Source organism: Leucoraja erinacea, chromosome 2 (genome assembly GCF_028641065.1).
Source record: "Leucoraja erinacea ecotype New England chromosome 2, Leri_hhj_1, whole genome shotgun sequence".
Taxonomy (NCBI): domain Eukaryota; kingdom Metazoa; phylum Chordata; class Chondrichthyes; order Rajiformes; family Rajidae; genus Leucoraja; species Leucoraja erinaceus.
Genome location: NC_073378.1, coordinates 27,136,070 through 27,158,957, shown reverse-complemented (window position 1 = coordinate 27,158,957; position 22,888 = coordinate 27,136,070). Strand labels below are relative to the sequence as shown.

The 22,888-nt window shown below is 45.1% G+C and overlaps 1 protein-coding gene across 4 annotated transcripts in view; it reads right to left on the bottom strand.

Annotated features, from left to right (window-relative positions):
- prpf4bb (pre-mRNA processing factor 4Bb) overlaps positions 1–22,644 on the bottom strand; it is a 71,666-nt gene extending 49,022 nt beyond the window's left edge. For all 4 annotated transcript variants that reach the window (XM_055653688.1, XM_055653698.1, XM_055653712.1 and 1 more), the window contains exons 1-2: positions 22,403–22,644; positions 2,527–3,738 (exon numbers count right to left, since the gene is read on the bottom strand). In XM_055653688.1, the coding sequence (XP_055509663.1) occupies positions 2,527–3,738; positions 22,403–22,608 (1,418 nt within the window). In that variant the 5' untranslated portion in view covers positions 22,609–22,644. The remainder of the gene's footprint in view (positions 1–2,526; positions 3,739–22,402) is intronic.
- Positions 22,645–22,888: the final 244 nt, after the last annotated feature.

Here is a 22,888-nt window from a genome sequence, read left to right as displayed (position 1 = left end):
GTTTCTTCCCTACACACATTAGGTTAATAAACACTACAACCGCAAATAAGCTCTGAATTACAGTAGACTGTTATTGTTATTAGAGTCATAGAGTGTGGAAACAGGCCCTTCGGCACAATCTGCCCACACCGGCCAACGTGTCCCAACTACACTAGTCCCACCTGCCTGCGCTTGGTCCATATCCCTCCAAACCTGTCCTATCCACGTACCTGTCGAACTGCTTCTTAAACGTTGGGATAGTTCCAGCCTCAACGACCTCATCTGGCAGCTTGTTCCATACACCCACCACCCTTTGTGTGAAAAAGATACCCCTCACATTCCTATTAAATCTTTTTCCCTTCACCTTGAACCTATGTCCTCTGGTCCTCAATTCCCCTACTCTGTGCATCTACCCGATCTATTCATCTCATGATTTTGTATATTATTATTGCACTATTATTGTTTGTTTACTTTTTATGCTTTCACACACACTGAACTTTTTCCTCATTTATTATATTGTTTACAGAGTACTATGTTTACATATTCTGTTGTACTGCAGCTAGTAAGAATTTAATCGTTCTATCTGGGACAGACGACAATAAAACACTCTTGACTCTCGACCTTTTTCCCACACAGAGAGTTGTGGGTTGGATTAAGAGGTTGGACCAGGGGTGGGGAAACTGCGGCCTTCTAGGCCATTAAGTGCGGCCTTTTGAATGAATCCAAATTTTGTAGAACAAATCCTTTTATTTTTATTAATATGTTTTTGTTTGTCTTTTATTATTTTAATCTTAAAATGAACGTATTTAAAATACTAAAGAGTAAAATAAGATTCAACAAAATAATCCTCCCCAGATTGACGGCCACAATTAAAATATTAGTATGCGAGGTTTACCTGCACCTCCTCCAACCTCATCTATTGCATCCGCTGCTCTAGATGTCAGCTGATCTACATCGGTGAGACCAAGCGCAGGCTTGGCGATCATTTCGCCCAACACCTCCGCTCGGTCCGCATTAACCAACCTGATCTCCCGGTGGCTCAGCACTTCAACTCCCCTTCCCATTCCGAATCTGACCTTTCCGTCCTGGGCCTCCTCCATGGCCAGAGTGAGGCCCACCGTAAATTTGAGGAGCAGCACCTCACATTCCGCTTGGGCAGTCTGCACCCCGGTGGCCTGAACATTGACTTCTCCAATTTCCGGTGGCCTTTGCTGTCTCCTCCTCTTCTCAGCTCTCCCTCAGCCCTCTTGTTCCTCCTCTTCCTTTCTTCTTCCCGCCCCGCCCCCCCCTCCCCGAATGTAACCGATGCGGCTACATTCTCCCTAGTGTGTAGGATAGTGTTAGCTTATGTGGATTGCTGGCCGGCACAGGCTCGGTGGGCCGAAGAGACTGCTTCCGCGCTGTATCTCAAAAGAAAACTAAACTCTCCATGCAGTGACCTATTTCTTCCTTAATTATAGACTCCAACAAATAAAAACGATCTGACTGTCTACCCTGTCTATGCCTCTCATCATGTTATACACTTCTATCAGATCTTCCCTCAACCTCCTACATTTTACAGAATACGATCCATGTTTGTCCAACTATTATTGTGAATGCCCTCTAATCCAGGCAGCATTCTGGTTTGGAGGTTAAAATCTTATTTTGTAGCGCATTCTAGCACAATCATGGTACATTGAACATGGTACAAAATCATGAGAGGATTAGATCGGGTAGATGCAGAGTCCCCAGCTCAGAGTAGGGGAATCGAGGACCAGAGGACATAGGTTCAAGGTGAAGGGGAAAAGATTTACTAGGAATCCGAGCGGTAATATTTTCACACAAAGGGTGCTGGGTGTATGGAACAAGCTGCCAGAGGAGGTAGTTGAGGCTGGGACTATCCTATCGCTTAAGAAACAGTTAGACAGGTACATAGATAGGACAGGTTTGGAGGGATATGGACCAGGGGCAGGCAAGTGGGACTAGTGTAGCTGGGACATTATTGGCTGGTGTGGGCGAGTTGGGTCGAAGGGCCTGTTTCCACACTGTATCACGCTATAGAACATACAGCACAGGAACAGGCCCTTCAGCTCAGTGTTTGTGCCAAACAATGCTAAGACTAACTCTTATCTGCCTACATGTAATCCATATCCCAAAGTCTCATAAACGCTACTAAAATACTGCATCATCAGCAGAATTTTGCCTCACTTTAGATTTTAGCGATACAGCATGGAAACAGGCCCTTCGGCCCACCGAGTCTGCGCCAACCTGCAATCAATCCGCATATTAGCACTATGCTGCACACTAGGAACAATTTAGTTTACAGAAGCCAATCAACCTACAAACCTGTACATCTTTGGAGTGTGGGAGGAAACCGGAGCACCCGGAGAAAACCGATGCGGCGATAGGGAGAACGTGCAAACACTGTGCAGACAGCACCGGTAGTCAGGAACAAACCTGGGTCTCTGGTGCTGTAAGGCAGCAACTCAACAGCTGCGCCACTGTGCCGCCCACGTATTTTGCAGTAAATTACTGAAGAATAAGTATTGACAAGACAGGGCTCATTACCTTGGTGATAGACCCCTGGCACGGTCGTTCTCTCTCCGCCTTCGCTCTATAGATCTGCTTTTAGCTCTTCTGGGCGGGGACATATTCCGCGAGGGAGACTGGCTTGGTTTAGGCAGGCGATCGTTAATGATCGGTGATCGGCTGTGCTTGGTCGACCTTTCCCGGTGCTTTGGGGACAGGCTCCTCCGTTTGGGAGAGAGTGGGGGCCTCCTCAAAGGAGATCGGTTCTCCTTCCCAGAGGGCGCGTCCCTCGGGGGCGACTTTGCGGGTTTTTTATCTTTTTCCACCTCAGATTTCCGCGGCCTCTTCTCGCGCTCTTTGGATTTGGATCTCTGACTTCTGTCGACCGCCTTGCTGGGCTTCACCACGGGAGACTTGGACTTTTTATTCCGCTCTCTCGTTTTGCTTTCCGCCATGGTTTTGCGATCCTTCGGCTTGGAGCTATCTTCCGTTGGAGTCAATTTCCGTTTCTTCTCCTGCGATCGTCTTTTAGCCGAGATGGGAGACTTGCTCTTCTCTCCGGCCTTGCTGCCTTTGAGGGGACTCTTTGAGCGTTTCCGTTCGTGCGACTCGCTCCGCATCTTCTCTTTCTCTTTCCGGTGCTCCGAGCCCACCCGGTTTTTCTTTTTCTCCGCCTTAGCGTGTTTAGTCCTGTCTTTCGACCTGCTTTTCCTCTTTGAAGCGGGCTTAGATTCGACGGCTTCCCGTTTCACTTTGTCTCTCGCGGGCAGCATTTCGGAAACGTCGCGGCCGGAAGCGACCCGTTCGCCGTTGTGGGCTTTCTCGTGGATCTCTCCCTCTTCCTCCGAGTCCGACACGTATCCCTGCAAAATCAAGCCCATGCCAGATTGAACCTTTCCTTCCATGAGTTCACTGTCCAATTCAGCCTTTATCATCGCCCTCTGCTTCTCCAAGTCCTCCAACAGAGCATAGTCGTCAAACTTGGGTCTTTTAATTGAGTGATCGTCATCCTTCTCCAACCCCTCGGCCACTTTCCTCTTATGCTTTTTATGCTTGTGTTTATGCTTGTGTTTGCGCTCCTTGTCATCTTCTGAAGTATGCTTGTGCTTCTTGTGTTTGCTCCGATGCTTGTGCTTCTTTTTCTTGTGTTTGATGGGCTTGACGGGCGCGGTGTTGGGGTCGCGGTTCTCGTCCGACACTTCCCCATTCTCTTCGTTGCCACTTTTCCCAGAGGAATCCGCGGCTTCTTGGCTGCAAAAAGCAGAGAGAGAGAGAAAGAGAGACAGTCATGAGCAAAATATTTAGAGGCGGGAAAAAGTTCATAAGTAATTGCAGCAGAATTAGGACGTTCGGCCTATCGATTCTATCAAGGCTGATCCATCTTTCCCTCTTAACCCCATTCTCATGCCTTTTACACTATTACTAATCAAGAATCTGTCAATCTTTGCTTTAAAAATAGCCAAAGTCCTGGCCTCCACAGCCGTCTATGGCAATGAATTCCACAGATTCACCACCCTCTGAAATAAAAAAAATGGGATTAATTTTCAAAATAATATACTTTCTGCAATTTTTGAGCTGAATTTAGCGCTGTTTCAACGCGCTGGCTGTAAGCCTGGGCCATTGTTCCTGTAATTCCAGGCAGGGCTGGTAAGTTAACAGGCAGAGTTGAGCTGGATTTAGCCCACCAAGATACCCATCCAAGCTAGTCCCATTTGCCCATGTTTTATAATTCTAAATCCCTCCAATACATGTAGCCATCCAATTGTCATAGTACCGGCATCGTCTACCTCCTCTGGCAACCCATTCCATAAACGCACCATCATATGAAAAAGTTGCCCCTCAGGTTTATATGCGCTTAAACCTGTGGCTCCAGGTTCTTGATTTCCCTACCACGGGTAAAAGATTCTTTACATTCACCCTATCTATTCCCCTCATTAATTTATACGCCTTTAAGATCATCCACAGCCCGGGATCGATCCTGGCTGTGGATGAGGCGCAGGTCCATGTCCATACGGCGGCACGGCTGCCGACAGTTTTTAAATTGCTTGTGTCCTTTGACAAATCCCATGATTCCCTGCGTTTTTCAGAATACCGAACTCGCTTATACAGCCTCACCAATGACTTATATAACTGTAACATCACTTCCCAACTTTTGGACAATATCCCAACTGAAGAAAGCCAATGTATCAAAAGCCTACTCGAGTAAACATTCAAAATATTCTGCTTACTGCACTTACTGCGCCTTGCCTCGAAAGCCAGAAAGATTTGTGGACACAAACAACTGCAGATGCTGGTTTGTACCAAAGATAGACACAAAGTGCTGGAGTAACTCGGCGGGTTAGGCAACGTCTCTTTCTCCGGAGATGCTGCCAGACCCAGGAGATGATCCAGCACTTTGTGTTTATCTTTGGTATAACCAAATAACCAGTCTATGTATAGGTTTGTAGACAGTCTGGGATTATGGAACTTCAAATTGAAAACTTGAGCAATCAGGAATTGACTCTCAAGTAATTTATCTTTAGCTAATATCCTCAACCATGTTAATCACCAGCGGAGAATACAATCATGTCACGCTTCTTTGCACAGTGCATACAGCAAAATTAAGGATTGCCATTTCGGTCAGTGAACATAGAACTGTAATTATAAGAATTACAAAATACCAGCTCTTGGAACAGTGATCGAAAATGCACTCCTAATCTAATAAAGTAGCAACTGTTTATTGCACACAGCATCCAAAATTGAGTTCAACTGAAATTGCATTTAGTTCCACTGAACAATTAAGTTTATTGGTTAGCAAAGTAAAGCATGAAGCTATAAATGAAAGTAGATTAACCTCTACAACTTTGGGCACTATGCACATCTGCTGCGTCATTCATTGTGCAGCACCTCCTATAGAAGGCTTTTGTGGCTATACAGCCCATGGTTCAAGTTAACAGCGGGAAACAAGGGTCACTCCGTGGAATTTTAAGGAACCTTTTTCCAAAAGCTGAAAACTCTATAACAGGCATGCATAATGATTTGTTCTGGAGAGGGTCCAGAGTAGGTTTACAAGAATGATCCCAGGAATGAGTGGGTTAACATATGACAAGCATTTGACGGCACTGGGCCGGTACTCACTGGAGTTTAGAAGGACGAGGGCCGAATAGTGAAAGGCTTGGATCGAGTGGATGTGGGGAGGATGGTTCCACTAGTGGGAGAGTCCAAGACCAGAGATCATAGCCTCAGAATCATTCCTTTTTTAAAGGATGATGATGAGAAGGAATTTCTTTAGTCAGAGGGTGGTAAATCTGTGGAATTCTTTGCAACAGAAGGCTGTGGAGACCATGTGAGAGGGTATTTTTAAGGCAGAGATAGATTCTTGATTAGTACGGGTGTCAGGGGTTATGGGGAGCGGGCAGGAGAATGGGGTTAGGAGGGAGATAGATCAGCCATGATTTAATGGCGGAGTAGATTTGATGGGCTGAATGGCCTAATTCTTCTCCTATCATTATGATCGAATGACTTCTTGTCTGAAAACGTAATTAAATATCGCTGTAAGTACCTCAACGTTCATGAGTCAAGCGTGTATAACTGTCAAATGCGCTGCAAATGGAACTGTGTAGTTGTTACTTGCAGCAGTGCAACAAAACTGTAAATATAGTACTCAGCTAAAAACAAAATTCAATAAATTAAAACCCCAATATTAGCACAAAATAAAAGCCCAAAGTCCTTAGTGCAGCCAAGACAGTTCGTAGATCCTGGCTTAGTTTGAAACATAAAAAATACGTGCAGGAGGAGGCCATTCGGCCCTTCGACCTAGCACCACCATTCAATATGATCATGGCTGATCATCCAGAATCAGTACCCTGTTCCTGCGTTCTCCACATATATCCCTTAATTCTGTTAGCCCCAAGAGCTATATCCAACTCTCTCTTGAATACTTTTGTGTTTGTAGCGTTTAAGAGCTTGATAGTGGTTGGGAAGAAGCTGTTCCTGAACCCAGAGATCAGAGTTTTCAAACTCCTGCAATTTCTTCCCGATGCCAGGAGTGAAATGCCAGTGTGGTCGGAGTGGTGTGGGTCTCTGAAGATGCTGGCTGCATTTTTGAGGCAGTGACTCCAGTGGTTCTATGGTGAATGTTATAAACATTTGCATCATTTGGATGTGGAGTGGATGTTTCCAGCAGTGGTAAAGCCTAAGACCCGAGGGAAGTCTCAGCTCAGAATAAAAGAACTCATTAAATGCTGATAAGGAGGAATTTCTTTAGCCAAAGGGTGGCGAATCTGTGGAATTCGTTGCCACAGACGGCTGTGGATGTCCAGTCATTAGGTAGTCTTAAATCAGAGATTGATAAGTTCTTGATTACTAAGGTCATAAGTGATAGGAGCAGAATTAGGCCATTCAGCTTATGAAGTCTACTTCGTCATTCAATCATGGCTGATCCATCTCTTCCTCCTAACCCCGTTCACCTGCCTTCTCTCCAATAGCCCTGACGCACTAATCAAGAATCTATCCATCTCTGCCTTTAAAATATCCACTGACTTGGCCTCCACAGCCACCTGTGGCAAAGAATCCCACAGATTCACAGCCCTTGTGGCCAAGGGGGTCAGAGGGTATGGAGAGAAGGCAGGTACGGGATACTGAGTTGGATGATCAGCCATGATCATATTGAATGGCGGTGCAGGCTCGAAGGGCCGAATGGCCTACTCCTGCACCTAATTTCTATGTTTCTATGTTTCACCACCCTCTGACTAGAGAAATTCCTCCTCATCTCCTTCCTAAAAGAACGTAATTTAATTCTGAGGCTGTGACCTCTAGTCTTAGACTCTCCAGCTAGTGAAAATATCCTCTCCACATCCACTCTATCCTGTGGGTTTCAATGAGGTCCCCCTCCACTCTTCTAAACTCCAGCGAGTACAGGCCCAGTGCCGACAAACGCTTATCACAGGTTAACATAGGCATTCCTGATTACTCATTACTAAGGGCGTCAAAGATACTGGAGGATTGGGGATGAGAGTGAAAAATACTTCAGCCATGGCCTAATTCTGCTCCCATGTCTTATGGACTATCAACAGTGGCATGTAATAAAAAAGACTGCTCAGGCAAATATATAATCAGCACACTGTTACATTGTATTTTTTTTTAAATAGTGAAATGAACAGAAGCTACGAGTAATCTCATTTCAGAAACAATACCTCACTCAATACCTGGAAATCCTAGGCCTCAATTATGTTGCCACTGATGAAGTCATAATTCTTTGCCACAGATGGCTGTGGAGGCCAAGTCGATGGATATGTTTTACGACAGAGATAGATAGATTCTTCATTAATACAAGTGTCAGGGGTTATGGGGAGAAAGCAGAAGAAAGAGAAGAAGGGGTTTAAGGTGAAGTGGAAAAGATTTAATAGGAATACGAGGGATAACATTTTTCACACAAGGGATGGTGGGTGTATTGAACGAGCTGCCAGAGGAGGTGGTCGATACAGGGACTATCCCAACATTTAACAAACAGTCAGTTTCGGGCCGAAACCCTTCATGGATAGGACAGGTTTGGAGGGATGTGGACCAAACTCCGGCAAACGGGACTAGTTTAGCTGGGACATGTTGGCCGGTGTGGGCAAGTTGGGCCGAAGGGCCTTTTTTCACACTGTATCACTCAATGACTAATCTTTTTCGCTGCTTGAACTATGACGAACACACCGAAAGCTTTAATTAAAATATTGAACCCCAAACTATAATACTATTCGATATGGAGAGAATCACACAAGAAATGAACCTTACAGTAAGCATAACTATCCTGCAGTGCAGGCCCACCGCTCCTTTTCCGGCCCTCTAGGTATGCTTTCTGAATTAATCATATTGCTGGACCAACAGGGGTCACAGCCTCCAAGAGGATCTTAGGTCCCTAACCCAGGAACACTCCTTACTCCCTTTTCCCCCTTGTTTCCTTGTGCCCCACCTGGATGCACACCCATTTCTCCCATAACCCCACCCCACAACCACCTTCCACCTCTATTCCTTCCTCCAGCTTCACAATTCACAGCTGTTCAATCCTTATCTCACACTTTTCATCTCTGGCTTTTGTTCACCCATCTGCCTATTAAATCCCTCTCACCTGCAGAAACAAGTAACCCGTAGCTGCTGGTTTACACAGAAAGACAAAGTGTTACTGGAACTCAATAGGTCAGTCAGCATTTCTGGAGCACAAGGATAGGTGAGGTTTTGGGACCCTCATCTGTGTCCAACTATCACTCGCCTGGCTGTCCAAACCCACCTCTCTTCCAGCTTTCTCCCCTCACACTGCAATCAATCTGAAGAAGAGTCCCGACACAAAACGTCACCCATCCATGTCCTCCAGAGATGTTGCCTGACCCACTGAGTTACTCCAGCACTCTGTGAAACATCACCTATCCATGCTCTCCAGAGTTGCTAACACAGCGGGACAGGCATCATCTCCGGAGAGGAATGGGCGACGTTTCGGGTCGAGACCCTTCTTTAGACCCTCCAAAAACACAAATTAAATTAAATTCTACATGAAATTACTCACAAAAAGCATGTAGGAGAAAATATTCAGGTTACTTAGAATTGATCTACGATTTTACAATTAGAGTTTGTAGAATTCAAACCAAACTGGATAAACTAATTAATTTAATTAAGGTACTACTCAATTTAGCACATTCAAATATCATTAGTCGTAGAACACAGAAATAGGCCCTTCAGCTTAACCTGTCCATACTAACCAAGATAGCCCATGCTACCCCCATTTACCGGCATTTGTCCCAGCTCCTCGGTACACGTAACAATAAACAAAATTGAACTAAACCTTTCTTCGTCCTTCATCTGTTCAAATGTCTTTTAAATGTTGTTATACTACCTGCATCAACTACCTGCTCTTACCACCCTCAGTTGCCTCTCAGGTTTCCATGAAAGCTTTCCCCTCTCACTTTCAACATGTATGCTGTAGTTCGTAAATTGACCTACCCTGGGTGTAATCACCCTATCAATTCCCGACATGATCCGGGTTCAATCCAGATTAAGTTCACAAATTATAGGAGTAGAATTAGGCCATTCGGCTTATTGAGTCCACCGCGCCATTCAAACATGGCTGATCTCTGTCTCCCACTCTAATTTTCCTGCCTTCTCCCCACAACCCTTGAAACCCGTTCTAATCAAGAATTTGTCTATCTCTGCCTTAAAAAATATCCACTGACTTGGCCCCCACAGCCCTCCGTGGCAATGAGTTCCACAGATTAACTACCCTCTGACTAAAGAAGTTCCTCCTCACCTCCTTTCTAAAAGAGCACCCTTTAATTCTGAGGCTGTGACTCTGGTCCTAGACTCTCCCACCAGTGGAAACATCCTCTCCACATCCACTTTATCTATGCCTTTCATTGTTCTGCAAGTTTCAATGAGGTCACCCCTCAACCTTCTAAACTCCAGCAAGTAGCTGTCAAGTACTGAGGGTGCCATCTGTACGGAGTTTGTACATTCTCTCCGTGACTGCGTGGGTTTTCTCCAGGTCTAGTTTAGAGATACAGTGCGGAAGCAGGCCATTTGGCCCATCGAGTCCGCACCGACCAGCAATCCCTGCATATTAACATTGCCCTACACACACTACGGAGAATTTTACATTTGTACCAAGCCAATTAACCTACAAACCTGTACGACTTTGGAGTGTGGGATGAAGCTGAAGATCTTGGAGAAAACCCATACGGTTACGCGGAGAACGTACAAATCCGCACTCGTAGTCGAGATCAAACCCGGGTCTCTGGCGCTGTGAGGCAGCAACTCTATCGCTGCACCACGTGCCGCCAGTTTCCTCCCACGCTCCAAAGACTTACAGGTCTGTAGATAAATTGGCTTCGGAAAAATTCCATTTCTAATATTGTCCCTGGTGTGTAGGACAGTGCTAGTGTCTGGGGATCGTTGGTCGACACAAGACACTGTGGGCCGAAAGGCCTGTTTCCGCGCTGTATCTCTAAACCGTCTTTCTGCTGACTGGCTAGCACGCAACAAAAGCGTGTATCTATTAAGGTAGTTATGGAAATTAATATAATTTGAATGGTCACCGTGTACAGGCTCTCGGAAGATAATTATTAGCAATGCATAGTTTAATTAATAGCAAAGCTTTTTTATTATGCAAACCAATCACGCTATATCACCATTTCTAACAGGCCTGTTATAAATCCCTGGGTATTTAACAGGAAATGTGTTTCAATAAGAACAAAATTAATACAAACATAACTTAAACATAATTTGACCGTGAAATTTGCCAGAGCCAAACTTAAGAAAACCCATAAACTCCAGGCATAACTATCTATCGCAAAAATTAAAACTCTTTTTAACTAAAGAAAATGCTGTTAATATACTCAGTGGGGTTGGCAGCATTTTTTGTGAGAGAACTGTCAGTTAGATCATTAACCTATCATACACAACTCTGGAGGAACTCAGCGGGTCAGGCAGCATCTGTGGAGAACATGGATAGGTGACGTTTCACAGAGTGTTGAAGTAATTCAGCGGGTCAGGCAGCTGACTGCTGAAGAGGTTGTTTGAAGGCACCCACAAAAACGTTGCCTATCCATGTTTTCCAGAGATGTGTATGAAGGAACTGCAGATGCTGGTTTAAATCGAAGTTAGAGCAAAATTCTGGAGTAACTCAGCAGGACAGGCAGTATCTCAGGAGAGAAGGAATGGGTGACGTTTCAGGTCGAAATGCTGCCTGACATGCTTAGTTACTCCAACACTGTCTTTGTAACCAACATTTGCAGTTCCTTGTGTCTCCACACACATAGCTCACTTCATTTCTCCACAGATGTTGCCTGACCTGGTATTTGCAACATGGATTCTCAATACCCAGCGGATACCCCCTTCGCATTTGGATGCTGTGCTCTAATTTGGAGCATCTTGAACATAGGAACACTGCTTAGTTTAATTTAGCTTCTCTGTATATAAAAAAAAACTGCATGCACATCTCCATTAAATTTTGCGCCTCTCACCCTAAGCTTAAGTTTGTTTTATTTATTGCCACGTGTACAGAGACAGTGAAATACTTGCTCTGCATGTTATCATCAAATCACTAGTACAATAGATCCTCTTCTAGGACAGCACATTAGATGTTAGAGAGACAATTTGGAAACAGGCCCTTCGGCCCACTGCGTCCACACCGAACACCAATCACGTCATACATTTATACAATCCTACACACTAGGGACAACTTAAAATCGTTAGCGATGCAAATTAACCTGCACGTCTTTGGAGTGTGGGAGGAAACCAGAGCACCTGAAGAAAACCCACGCGGTCACAGGGAGAACGTACAAACTCCATACAAACTCTGATCATTTTACGAGAATGGTCCCAGGAATGATTGGATTATGGGCTTAGTGTGCTGAAGGGCTTTGTTCTTATGCTATGATTTTTTACAAAGAGTGAACAGAATACACACATATCTGAAATAGCAAGATTCAAGTCTACTGAAAATAACATGGGTATGATGGTGGCACAGGGGGTAAAGTATCAAACTAGTAATCTAGAGGTTTAGACTAGCAATCTAAATCCCGACATGGCAGCTGTAGAATTTAAATTCAGTTAATAATCTGGTTGATAATTGATAGTCATTTGTCATGGCTGACTGATGTCCTTACACAAGAAGTCTGACAATCTTTCTTAATATTTAGTTTAGTTTATAGATACAGCGCGGAAACAGGCTCTTCGGCCCACCCAGTCCGCACCGACCAGCGACCCTCACATGTTAACACTACCCTACACTAGGGCCAATTTTACATTTATACCAAGCCAATTAACCTACAAACCTGTATGTCTTTGGAGCGTAGGAGGAAACAGAAGATCTCGGAGAAAACCCACGCAGGTCACGGGGAGAATGTACAAACTCTGTACAGACAAGCACCCGCAGTCAGGATCGAACCCGGGTCTCTGGCGCTGTGAGGCAGTAGCTCTACTGCGGCGCCACCGTTCTGTTCTTAATCTGTTCTACATGCAACTCTAGATCCACAGACGTGTATATACATAAATGAAATCTTGATTAGTTAGGGTGTCATAGGTTATGGGGGAAAAGGCGTGAGAATGGGGTTAAGAGGGGAACATAGATCAGCCATGATTGAATGGCGGAGTAGACTTGATGGGCTGAATGGCCTAATTCTGCTCCAATCACTTATGAACATGAAGAAGCAAGTGCTGAAGCAAGAAATTTGCAATAAAAACAAGCTCAAGCAATACACAGCTAGTGAGGCACATCAGTGCAGGATTCGGGTCTATAATCCAACATCAGAACTGAAAGTCTGAATTAGACTGCTCCATACAAGACATGGTGCTGGAATATCTCAGTGGGTCAGGCAGCATCTGAGGAAGACACGGACAGGTGCCTATCCACATTATCCTGAGATGCTGCCTGACCCACTGAGCTACTCCAGCACTCTGTGAAACGTCACCTATCCATGTTCTCCACAGATGCTGCCTGACCCGCTGAGTTACTCCAGCACTCTGTGAAACGTCACCTATCCATGTTCTCCAGAGATGCTGTCCGACCCGCTGAGTTACTCCAGCACTCTATCTTCTTTTGTAAACCAGCACCTACAGTTCCTGGTTTCCACTGTACTGTTCTGTTTTATCTAATTGCCATGGCGTACCATGGGAAGGGTGATCTGCTTTTTTCCAACCCAAACCTCATTATCAATTCCTAGGATAAGTCTTGGACTTCAACAATATGTAACATCTAACGGACATTGTATGTAACTCCAAACTCATTTGGAATTCAAGGTAGAATATTTCCACATGACATTGAGCAGACAAAATGTTCTCTTTCTCAGTCTATGCTTATTGCTGCCTTTCAAGGTTAATCTGTATATGTTCAGATTAACCAATCTGAACCTTAATTTCAAATTGAGGTTAACCTGAAAAAGTACAGATTTTCAAGTTAACATTTGATTTTTTTTTTTGTTCTTATTTTACTTTGTGTGGAGACAGGGTTCATGGGTTTGCAGTTCCCTGTTTGACGCTCTTTATTATGGGCAAATCATTGGCCCGTTTCCAGTGTTCTGGTGTCACTTCGTCAAGGTTTCATAATGTTCTCAATATTTTCAACCCTGATAATTGCCATCTTATCTGAAAGATTTTCATCTTTTATATTCAGTCACACTGTGCACGACTCTTATTTTCTTCTCCTTGCCAGAACTTTGATCTGACTGAAATGAAATTGAGCCCTTTTCAGTTGTGAAGAAAAACTGAATATATAATTTCCCGACTGAGTCTTTCATCCCTCTAACATAGTTACTTTGTTTTCCATCTAGAAATAGATGTTAACGAACTTACACCGCTTTCAGAAGATAGCTTGTTCTGAAATTTTAAGCAGTATTTATATATCCAGGTTATGGTTTTAGTTCCATTGTACTGCATGACATAACTCTTGATGAATTTACAAGTGTTATGTAAAGCCATTTATGACATTTTCTTGTTCTCTCCATTTTCACCAGCTATTGGTTGGTCAAATTCAATCCCGTTATATATTTCTGATCGTGATTTTTGTTTCAGCCTAAAAATATAGCATCAAGTGATACTGGCAGTCGGGTTGCAACTGAGCTGAACTAATGTTAGACCGTGGAACACACTGCAGGTCAGGTAGCATCCATGGAGGGAAACGGACAGATGATGTTTTGGGTCAGTACATTTCAGTCTCAACTTACAACAGCTGCTTTACAGCTCTAGTGATCCATGACCCTGAGCCGGGGGGGAGGGGGGAGTATTGTCTATGTGGAGTTTGCACGTTCTCCCTGCGACTGTGTGGGTTTCCTCCAGTGTTCCAACCCAGTTGTGTGAATACGGATTTTGCTAACTTCAAGTAACCCTTGCATCCCCTCTCTCTCCGTCCCTTCCACACCGTTTGTATCACTCTTTATCACCTTCCCCACAGCCAACAATGGACCATTGTGGGCTCCACCTTTCCTTGATCGTGGTTGCTGGCGTTGAATTGTCCTTTATCTATTTGTTCTATGCCCCTTTTCATATCTCTCGTTACCCTCTCCCCTGACTATCTGAAGAAGGGTCTCGACCCGAAACACAACCTATTCTTCTCTCCAGAGATGCTGCCTGACTCGCAAAGTTACTCCGGCTTTTTGTCCTTTTCCGATTTGGTTAGTTTAGTCTTTTGTCGCGTGTACCGAGGTACAGAGAAAATTTTTTGTTGTGTGCTAACCAGTCAACTTGGAAAGACGACCCATGATTACAATCAAGCCATCCAGTGTACAGATACAGGATAAAAGGAATAACGTTTAGTGCAAGATAAAGTCCAGTAATATCTGATTAAATATAGTCAGAGGGTCTCTAATGAGATAGCTGGGAGGTCAGGACCACCCTCTAGTTATTGATAGGATGTTTCAGTTGTCTGATAACAGTCCCATCCCAAAAGCGAGCTGGTTAGTAGTTTAATTGGCCACTGTAAATTGTCCTTAGTGTGTTGATGAATGTGCAGAGAATAAAATGGGATCAATGCAGGATGGACAATCGATGGTCAGTATGAACCCGAAGGGCTGAAAGGCCCATGGCTCTCCGATTTTAAAACACTTGCTTGCTCACTTCAATAGACAATAGGTGGAGTAGGCCATTCGGCCCTTCTAGCCAGCACCGCCATTCACTGAGATCATCGCTGGTCATCCACAATCAGTACCCCGTTCCTGCCTACTCCCCATATCCCTTGACTCCGCTATCTTTAGGAGCTCTATCTAACTCTCTCTTGAAAGCATCTAGAGAATTGGCCTCCATTGTCTTTGGAGGCAGAAAATTCCACAGATTCACAACTCTCTGGGTGAAAAAGTGTTTCCTCATCTCCATTCGAAATGGCCTACCCCTTATTCTTATACTGTGGCCCCTGGTTCTTGTCTCCCCCAACATTTGGAGCATGCCTCTCGCGTGTCCAATTCTTTAATAATCTTATATGTTTCAATAGGATCCCCTCTCATCCTAAACTCCACTGTATACAAGCCCAGTCACTCCATTCTATCAACATATGATAGTCCTGCCATCCCGGGAATTAACCTCGCGAACCTACGCTGCACCCCCTCAATAGCAAGAATGTCCTTCCTCAAATTTGGAGACCAAAACTGCACACAATACTCCAGGTGCGATTTCACCAGGGCCCTGTACAACTGCAGAAGGACCTCTTTGCTCCTATACTCAACTCTTGTCATGAAGACCATCATGCCATTCGCTTTCTTCACTGCCTACTGCACCTGCATGCTTACTTTCAGTGACTGATGAACAAGGACCCCCAGATCCCGTTGTACTTCCCCTTTAGAAACTGTAGAAACAAGGGTCAGCAGATGCTGTTTTAGTTGCTGTGATGCGGTGTTTAATTGGCTTCCGTAAATTGTCCCGAGAGTGTATGATGCAAAAGTGGGATAATTAGTGTGAACGGGTGATCAATGGTCGGCAAAAACTCGGTGGGCCGAAGGGCCTGTTTCCATGCGGTGACACTAAACTAAAACAATCAAATTAGATATACCACACGTAGATATAATCAGTTTAAACTCAAGTGTAATAGAGCAAAGGGGAAGATACAGAGCAAAGAGATTTAGAAGAGTACAGCGACTGTATTGGATGGTAGTAGATCCCTCTCTGGAAAGAGCACAAAAATAAGTCACCATGCTCCAGCGACATCTTTAAAGAAGTTATCTAAGTTTACAACAGGTTATTAATTAACTGGGAAAGGGTTCAAAGGAGTAATAGAAGGAATTTAACTTGGACAAGTATAAAGCGGTGCCCTTTGGGAAGTTAAACCAGGCCACGACAGAGTGAATAGCCTGGCCCAAGGAAGAACAGAGACACCTGTTCCCGGGGGTGTATAACTGCCTGAAAGTGGCAACACGGGTAGGCAAGGTAATGAATATGGCATATGCCATGCTTGCTTTCGTCAGCCGTAGTGCTGAGTACAAGAGTGGGACTGAGTTACCGTTATACAAATTGTTAGTTAGATCTGCAGTTGGGAAATATTGTGTGCAGTTCCGAAAACTAGAGGTAGGATGTGATTATGCTATAGATAATGCAAGCGTTTCCCAAGGATATTGCCAGGAAGACTTGAATTATAAGGAGAGGGTGGATCGGCTATGAATGCTTTTCCTGGAACTAAGGAAGCTGAGAGTGACCTTATAGAGTTGCATAAAAGTATGAGGGACATAGATAAGGTAGATACACACAGTAATTCTACTGGGGAGTCTAGAGGATAGGTACAGGGAAAGATTTAAAGGTGTAGGAAGGAACTGCAGGTGCTGGTTTAGACTGATAGTCAATTTGTGCCTTCCACCACAGTGAAGAAAGCTGTGGTGGATCTTTGTGTTAAATCTTATTGTGTATTGTGTGTTCTCTTTTTAATGATACCACTGCTGGCAAATTCATTTCACTGCATTTTTATGTGTATGTGACGAATAAAATTGACTATTGACTAAACACAAAATTCTGGAGTAACTCAGCGGGACAGACAGCATCTCTGGGGAATAACCATATAACAATTACAGGCCAACTCGGCCCTTCTAGTCCGTGCCTAACACTTATTCTCCCCTAGTCCCATCTACCTGCACTCAGACCATAACCCTCCATTCCTTTCCCATCCATATACCTATCCAATTTATTTTTAAATGATAAAATCGAACATGCCCCCACCATTTCCACAGGAAGCTCATTCCACACAGCTACCACTCTCTGAGTAAAGAAGTTCCCCCTCATGTTACCCCTAAACTTCTGATGGGTGATTTTTCAAGTCGAGACCCTTTGAGGGGCAGGCCACACACACACACATGGTGGGGCATACAAAGGGTACTACATTTATAAAACTATGATTGTTACAGTCTTTTTTCCAGAGTAGTGGAGTTTACGACGAGCATTGGCAAAGGGAAAGATTTAAAGGGATCTGAGGGCAGATGTAACTTTCCCCACATAGTGGGCGGTGCGTGCACAGGGTGCTACACATAAGTATTTGAGGCAGGTACAATATACATTTGAAGGACATTTGAACAGGTAGATAGATGGGAAAGGTTTAGAGGGATATGGGCCAAATACAGGCAAATGGGATACGCTTAGATGGACATTTTGGCAGGCATGAAAGGGACATTTTCTGTGCTGTATATATGACCGTAGATCTAAAAATCAAATGCAGATGATGCATGCTGCAAGCATTACAATATACACCAAATATGCGTGAAACTCACCCGATTTCCCCACCCCTCTCCCAACAAATCTTCGTCAAAGTTTTTGTTATCTTTCACAAGATCATTCTATCTCCCAACAGCAACTCATTTCTACAATCACAGATCTCCACATAAATCATTATCAATGTACTAGAAAACTAAAAATCTAGACAGGGCAACGCTCATATTATTGAATACGACAAAATATTGAATTTTCCACTCACTGCGATTGCTATTACTAGCAATTTTGGGCTTTGGAGGAAAACAACAGCTTAGTTTTGCACGGGCATGCACAAAAATTATAGCATAGTACTAGGCAGCTCCAACTTCAAAACTTGCAAAACTAAAAATATTGCATTTAAAAAATTCAGCTATTAAAATGACATCGAGCTGACTGTGTTGGTTAAAAAGACTGGAATGTCAGACTTCAGGACTCTCTGCATCAACCAACAGAATGTGTAGGAAGAAACTGCAGATGCTGGTTTAAACCAAAGATAGATACATAAAGCTGGAGTAACTCAGCGTGCCAGACAGCATCTCTGGAGAAAAGGAATAGGTAACAGTTTGGGTCGAGACCCTTGTTAGATCCTTCTTCAAACTCCTCTGAAGAAGTGTCTTGACCCGAAAGACCACCAGAGATGCTGTCTGACATGCTGAGTTACTCCAGCTTTTATACATAGTCCCCCCATTTCAGGGCACCATAAACGTTTGCGACATGGCTTCACAACCATTGTTACAAAGGTTATAAAGATGCGTCCGAGATGGTGCTGGTGCATAGCAACTCGCTGCGTGCTGGTCCCAGAACACGGTCTACTGTCATCCGATACAATGGCCCCACTTTTAAATCTCTTTCCCATCTGAGAAACTATATTCTGTACTCTGGCCACACACTCATTTCACTTCTGTCACTGGGGAGAAGGTGCAGGAGCCTGAAATCGGTAACGTCCAGGTTCAGGAGCATCGTCTTCCCAACAACCTTCAAATAAGCTCCAAACTACACAGACGGGGGGGGGGGGGGGCATTGTGTTTTAATCTTTGCACTATTATTGCTTGGTTTAACACTAAGTGTGTGCGTGTGTGTGTGCACATACATTACCCTCCATAATGTTTAAGACAAAGACCCATCATTTATTTATTTGCCTCTGTACTCCACAATTTGAGATTTGTGGTAGAAAACATCACATGTGGTTAAAGTGTACATTGTCACATTTTAATAAAGGCCATTTATACATTTTGGTCTCACCATGTAGAACTTACAGCAGTGTTTATACATAGCCACCACCCCCCCCCTCCCCCTTTCAGGGCACCATAATGTTTGGGACACAACAACGTCCTGTAAATGAAAATAATCATGTTTAGTATTTTGTTGCATACCCTTTGCATGCAACAACTGCGTGAAGTCTGCGATTCATGGACATCACCAGTTGCTGGGTGTCTTCTCTAGTAATGCCTGCCAGTCCCTTTGTGATTAGTAAGCTCACCAGTGCTCTCTTTCTTCTTAATGATGTTCAAAACAGTTGATTTTGGTAAGCCTAAGGTTTGGTTGATGTCTCTAACAGTTTAATTCTTGTTGCTCAGTCTCATAATGGCTTCTTTGACTTTAATTGGAACAACTTTGGTCCTCATGTTGATACATGATTAAAGGTTCCAACGGTGATGGAAAGACGGAAGGAAAGACTAGGTGCTGAAAGCTCTCTTATACCTGCATTAAGGAGGCAATTAAACACACCTGAGCAATTACAAATGCTTGTGAAGCCATGTTGCAAACATTATGGTGCCCTGAAATGGGGTGGGGGGGACTATGTATAAACACAGCTGTAATTTCTACATAGCGAAACCAAAATGTATAAAAATGGCCTTCAATGAAACCTGACAATGTGCACTTTAACCATATGTGAATTTTTTACTATTGCAAATCTCAAATTGTGGATTAGAGGCAAATAAATAAATGATGGGTCTTTGTCCCAAACATTATGAAGGGCACTGTACATTTATCTCTATGTACACACATTTATCTCTATATATACGTACACACATCTATATGCACACACGCATGACTTTCTATACACACATGTGCACATACACACTAATATGTACAGTGAAAAGACAAAATCCATGCCCCCCAAGTCTATGTAGTGAGGAGCTTACAATTTTGTACTTGAGTTTGGCTTGATTGTATTCATGTACAGCACTATCTGATTTGTTTGGAGCATGTAAACATGTTTTCATTGTACCTCAGTACACGTGACAGCAATAAACTTAAGCCGTAACACCGTCCATGTGCAACATTTGCACGCGAGCCAATAATCACTATTCTCTGGCTAATACAATCTGAAATATTAACTTTCTCGATCTTGCCACAGATGTATGGTCTGACTTAGAAGAACTTAAGTATGAAATCATTGAAATGCACGATTTTGTTTACGTACATACACAACGTCAATATTTCTACATAACTGGAAGGGACCAAATCGACTAAAATAACTTGAGCAAAACACAAAGTTCTGGAGTAACATGACAGGTCAGGCAGTATCAGGCAACAAAAGCTTTTCACTGTATCTCGGTAAACGTGACAATTAACTAAACTGAATCTGTGACGGAACGGAAAGGCAATCTTCCAGGTTAGAATCCTACTTCAGTCTAAAGGGACCCGACCCGAAACGGCACCTAAAGAAACATAGAAATTAGGTGCAGGAGTAGGCCATTCGGCCCTTCGAGCCTGCACCGCCATTCAATATGATCATGGCTGATCATCCAACTCAGTATCTCGTACCTGCCTTCTCTCCATACCCTCTGATCCCCTTAGCCACAAGGGCCACATCTAACTCCCTCTTAAATATAGCCAATGAACTGGCCTCGACTACAGCTCTGCGGCAGAGAGTTCCAGAGATTCACCACTCTCTGTGTGAACAAGGTTCTTCTCATCTCGGTTTTAAAGGATTTCTCCCTTATCCTTAAGCTGTGACCCCTTGTGCTGGACTTCCCCAACATCGGGAGCAATCTTCCTGCCTGTCCAACCCCTTAAGAATTTTGTACGTTTCTATAAGATCCCCTCTCAATCTCCTAAATTCTAGAGAGTATAAACCAAGTCTATCCAGTCTTTCTTCACAAGACAGTCCTGACATCCCAGGAATCAGTCTGGTGAACCTTCTCTGCACTCCCTCTATGGCAATAATGTCCTTCCTCAGATTTGGAGACCAAAACTGTACGCAATACTCCAGGTGTGGTCCCACCAAGACCCTGTACAACTGCAGTAGAACCTCCCAGCTCCTATACTCAAATCCTTTCGCTATGAAAAAGCTAACATACCATTCGCTTTCTTCACTGCCTGCTGCACCTGCATGCCTACTTTCAATGACTGGTGTACCATGACACTCAGGTCTCGTTGCATTTCCCCTTTTCCTAGTCGGCCACCATTTAGATAATAGTCTGCTTTCCTGTTTTTGCTGAATCTATGCTGAATTACTCCAGCACTGAGTGTTCTGCTGGAGATTCCAACAACTGTACATCCTCGTGTATCATTAGGCTATGGAGACACTTGCAAGGAACTGCAGACATTGGAAATTGACAAAATGTCACTGAACTGAAATATTTTCTCCCCAAATGGTTGGAATCTTGAGCAAAACACACAAAATGCTGAAGTGACTCAGGTGACATCTGACCTGCTGAACTACATCACTTTGTGTTTTACTCATTATATTATAATCGGTTCATAAATCGATTACACAGAGAAAAGAGATTCACTTTAAACAAAAGTTTGATGAAATGACAGATCTGAAGCATTTTCTCCACAGATTTTGTCTGTCCTGCTGAGTTTCCAACATTTTGTTCTAATTTCAGAATCATATCTGAAATATTTTATTTTTTTTTAGAAAGTTAACCGTCTGGTGGGAAACATGCAACTGACGAAAGGCGGTCATGACCTCGGATAAAGCAATCAAGGGGGTGGAGAAGAACACGAGGGAGGTTAAAATGAGATAAATAGAAAGGAACACAAAAATAAAATTGCAGGTATCCTTCTAAAACTTTCCTGTTTCTAAAAATGTTGGAAAACCTTCAGCTGGTCAGGCGGATGGGGAAATAATAACAGCGACGTTAATGGGATAAGTAAGAGGTGGCCAGGGATTGAGGGCAGAGCCATGATCACATTGAGTGGCGGTGTTGGCTCGAAGGGCTGAATGGCCTACTTTTGTACCTATGTGTCTATGTGCCGACGGGGGGGGGAGAGAAGCGGGGAGCCCGAGGCGAGCGGGATGAGGGAGCGGGAAGGCGGGTTTGGGAACGGTGGGAAGAGGAGAGCGGGAAGCCCGGGAGCCGGATCCCGGGCGGGGGGGGGGTGAAGAGATCGGGAGCCGGTGTCGAGGCAGAGGACAGCGGGGAGAGCCCGAGTCCGGGCCGCCGCTTGCCCCAGGCCGGGCCTCGATGGGAGCCCGGGCCGGGGGAGAGGGCAGCCTGAAGCGGGCCGGGCTGGGCTGGGCCGGGTGGGAGGGCAGCTTGAAGCGGGCCGGGCCGGGGGAGAGGGAGAGGGCAGCCCGGGCCGGGGGAGAGGGCAGCCTGAAGCGGGCCGGGCCGGGCCGGGGGAGAGGGCAGCTTGAAGCGGGCCGGGCCGGGCCGGGCCGGGGGAGAGGGAAAGGGCAGCCTGGGCCGGGCCGCCGCGCTCCCCACACGAGGGTCGGTGGATCAGCCTTCCCGCCGCCGCCATCTCCCTCCTCCCTTCAGCTTCACACCGCCCGCGTCTCCCCCCTTACTCTTCCTGCGCCGCGGTGGCCACCAGGCGCTCGTTGCGGCTCCAGTCGGCCTCGGTCGCCGCCGCCTCCTGCTCCTGGCTCTCAACGTCCGCCATTTCGCCGGGGCTGCGCTCTGACCCTCGCTCCGGTCCTCCACGATCCCGGCCTGCAGCGCGGCGCCTCAACCCGGCCCGGCCGAGCTGCCAGCCAGCGGGAGCACTGCGCATGCTCCGTATGGCGGGCGGGCGGGCGGAGCAACAGGCGTACTACGCATGCTCCGCACGGCCGGCACGATGAGAGCCGGCGCACTGCGCATGCTCCTCACGGCGGGCGGTTGGGGGACGCAACCGGCGCACTGCGCATGCTACTCACGGCGGGCGGTTGGGGAAGCAACAGGCGTACTACGCATGCTCCGCACGGCCGGCACGATGAGAGCCGGCGCACTGCGCATGCTACTCACGGCGGGCGGTTGGGGAAGCAACCGGCGTACTGCGCATGCTTCACACG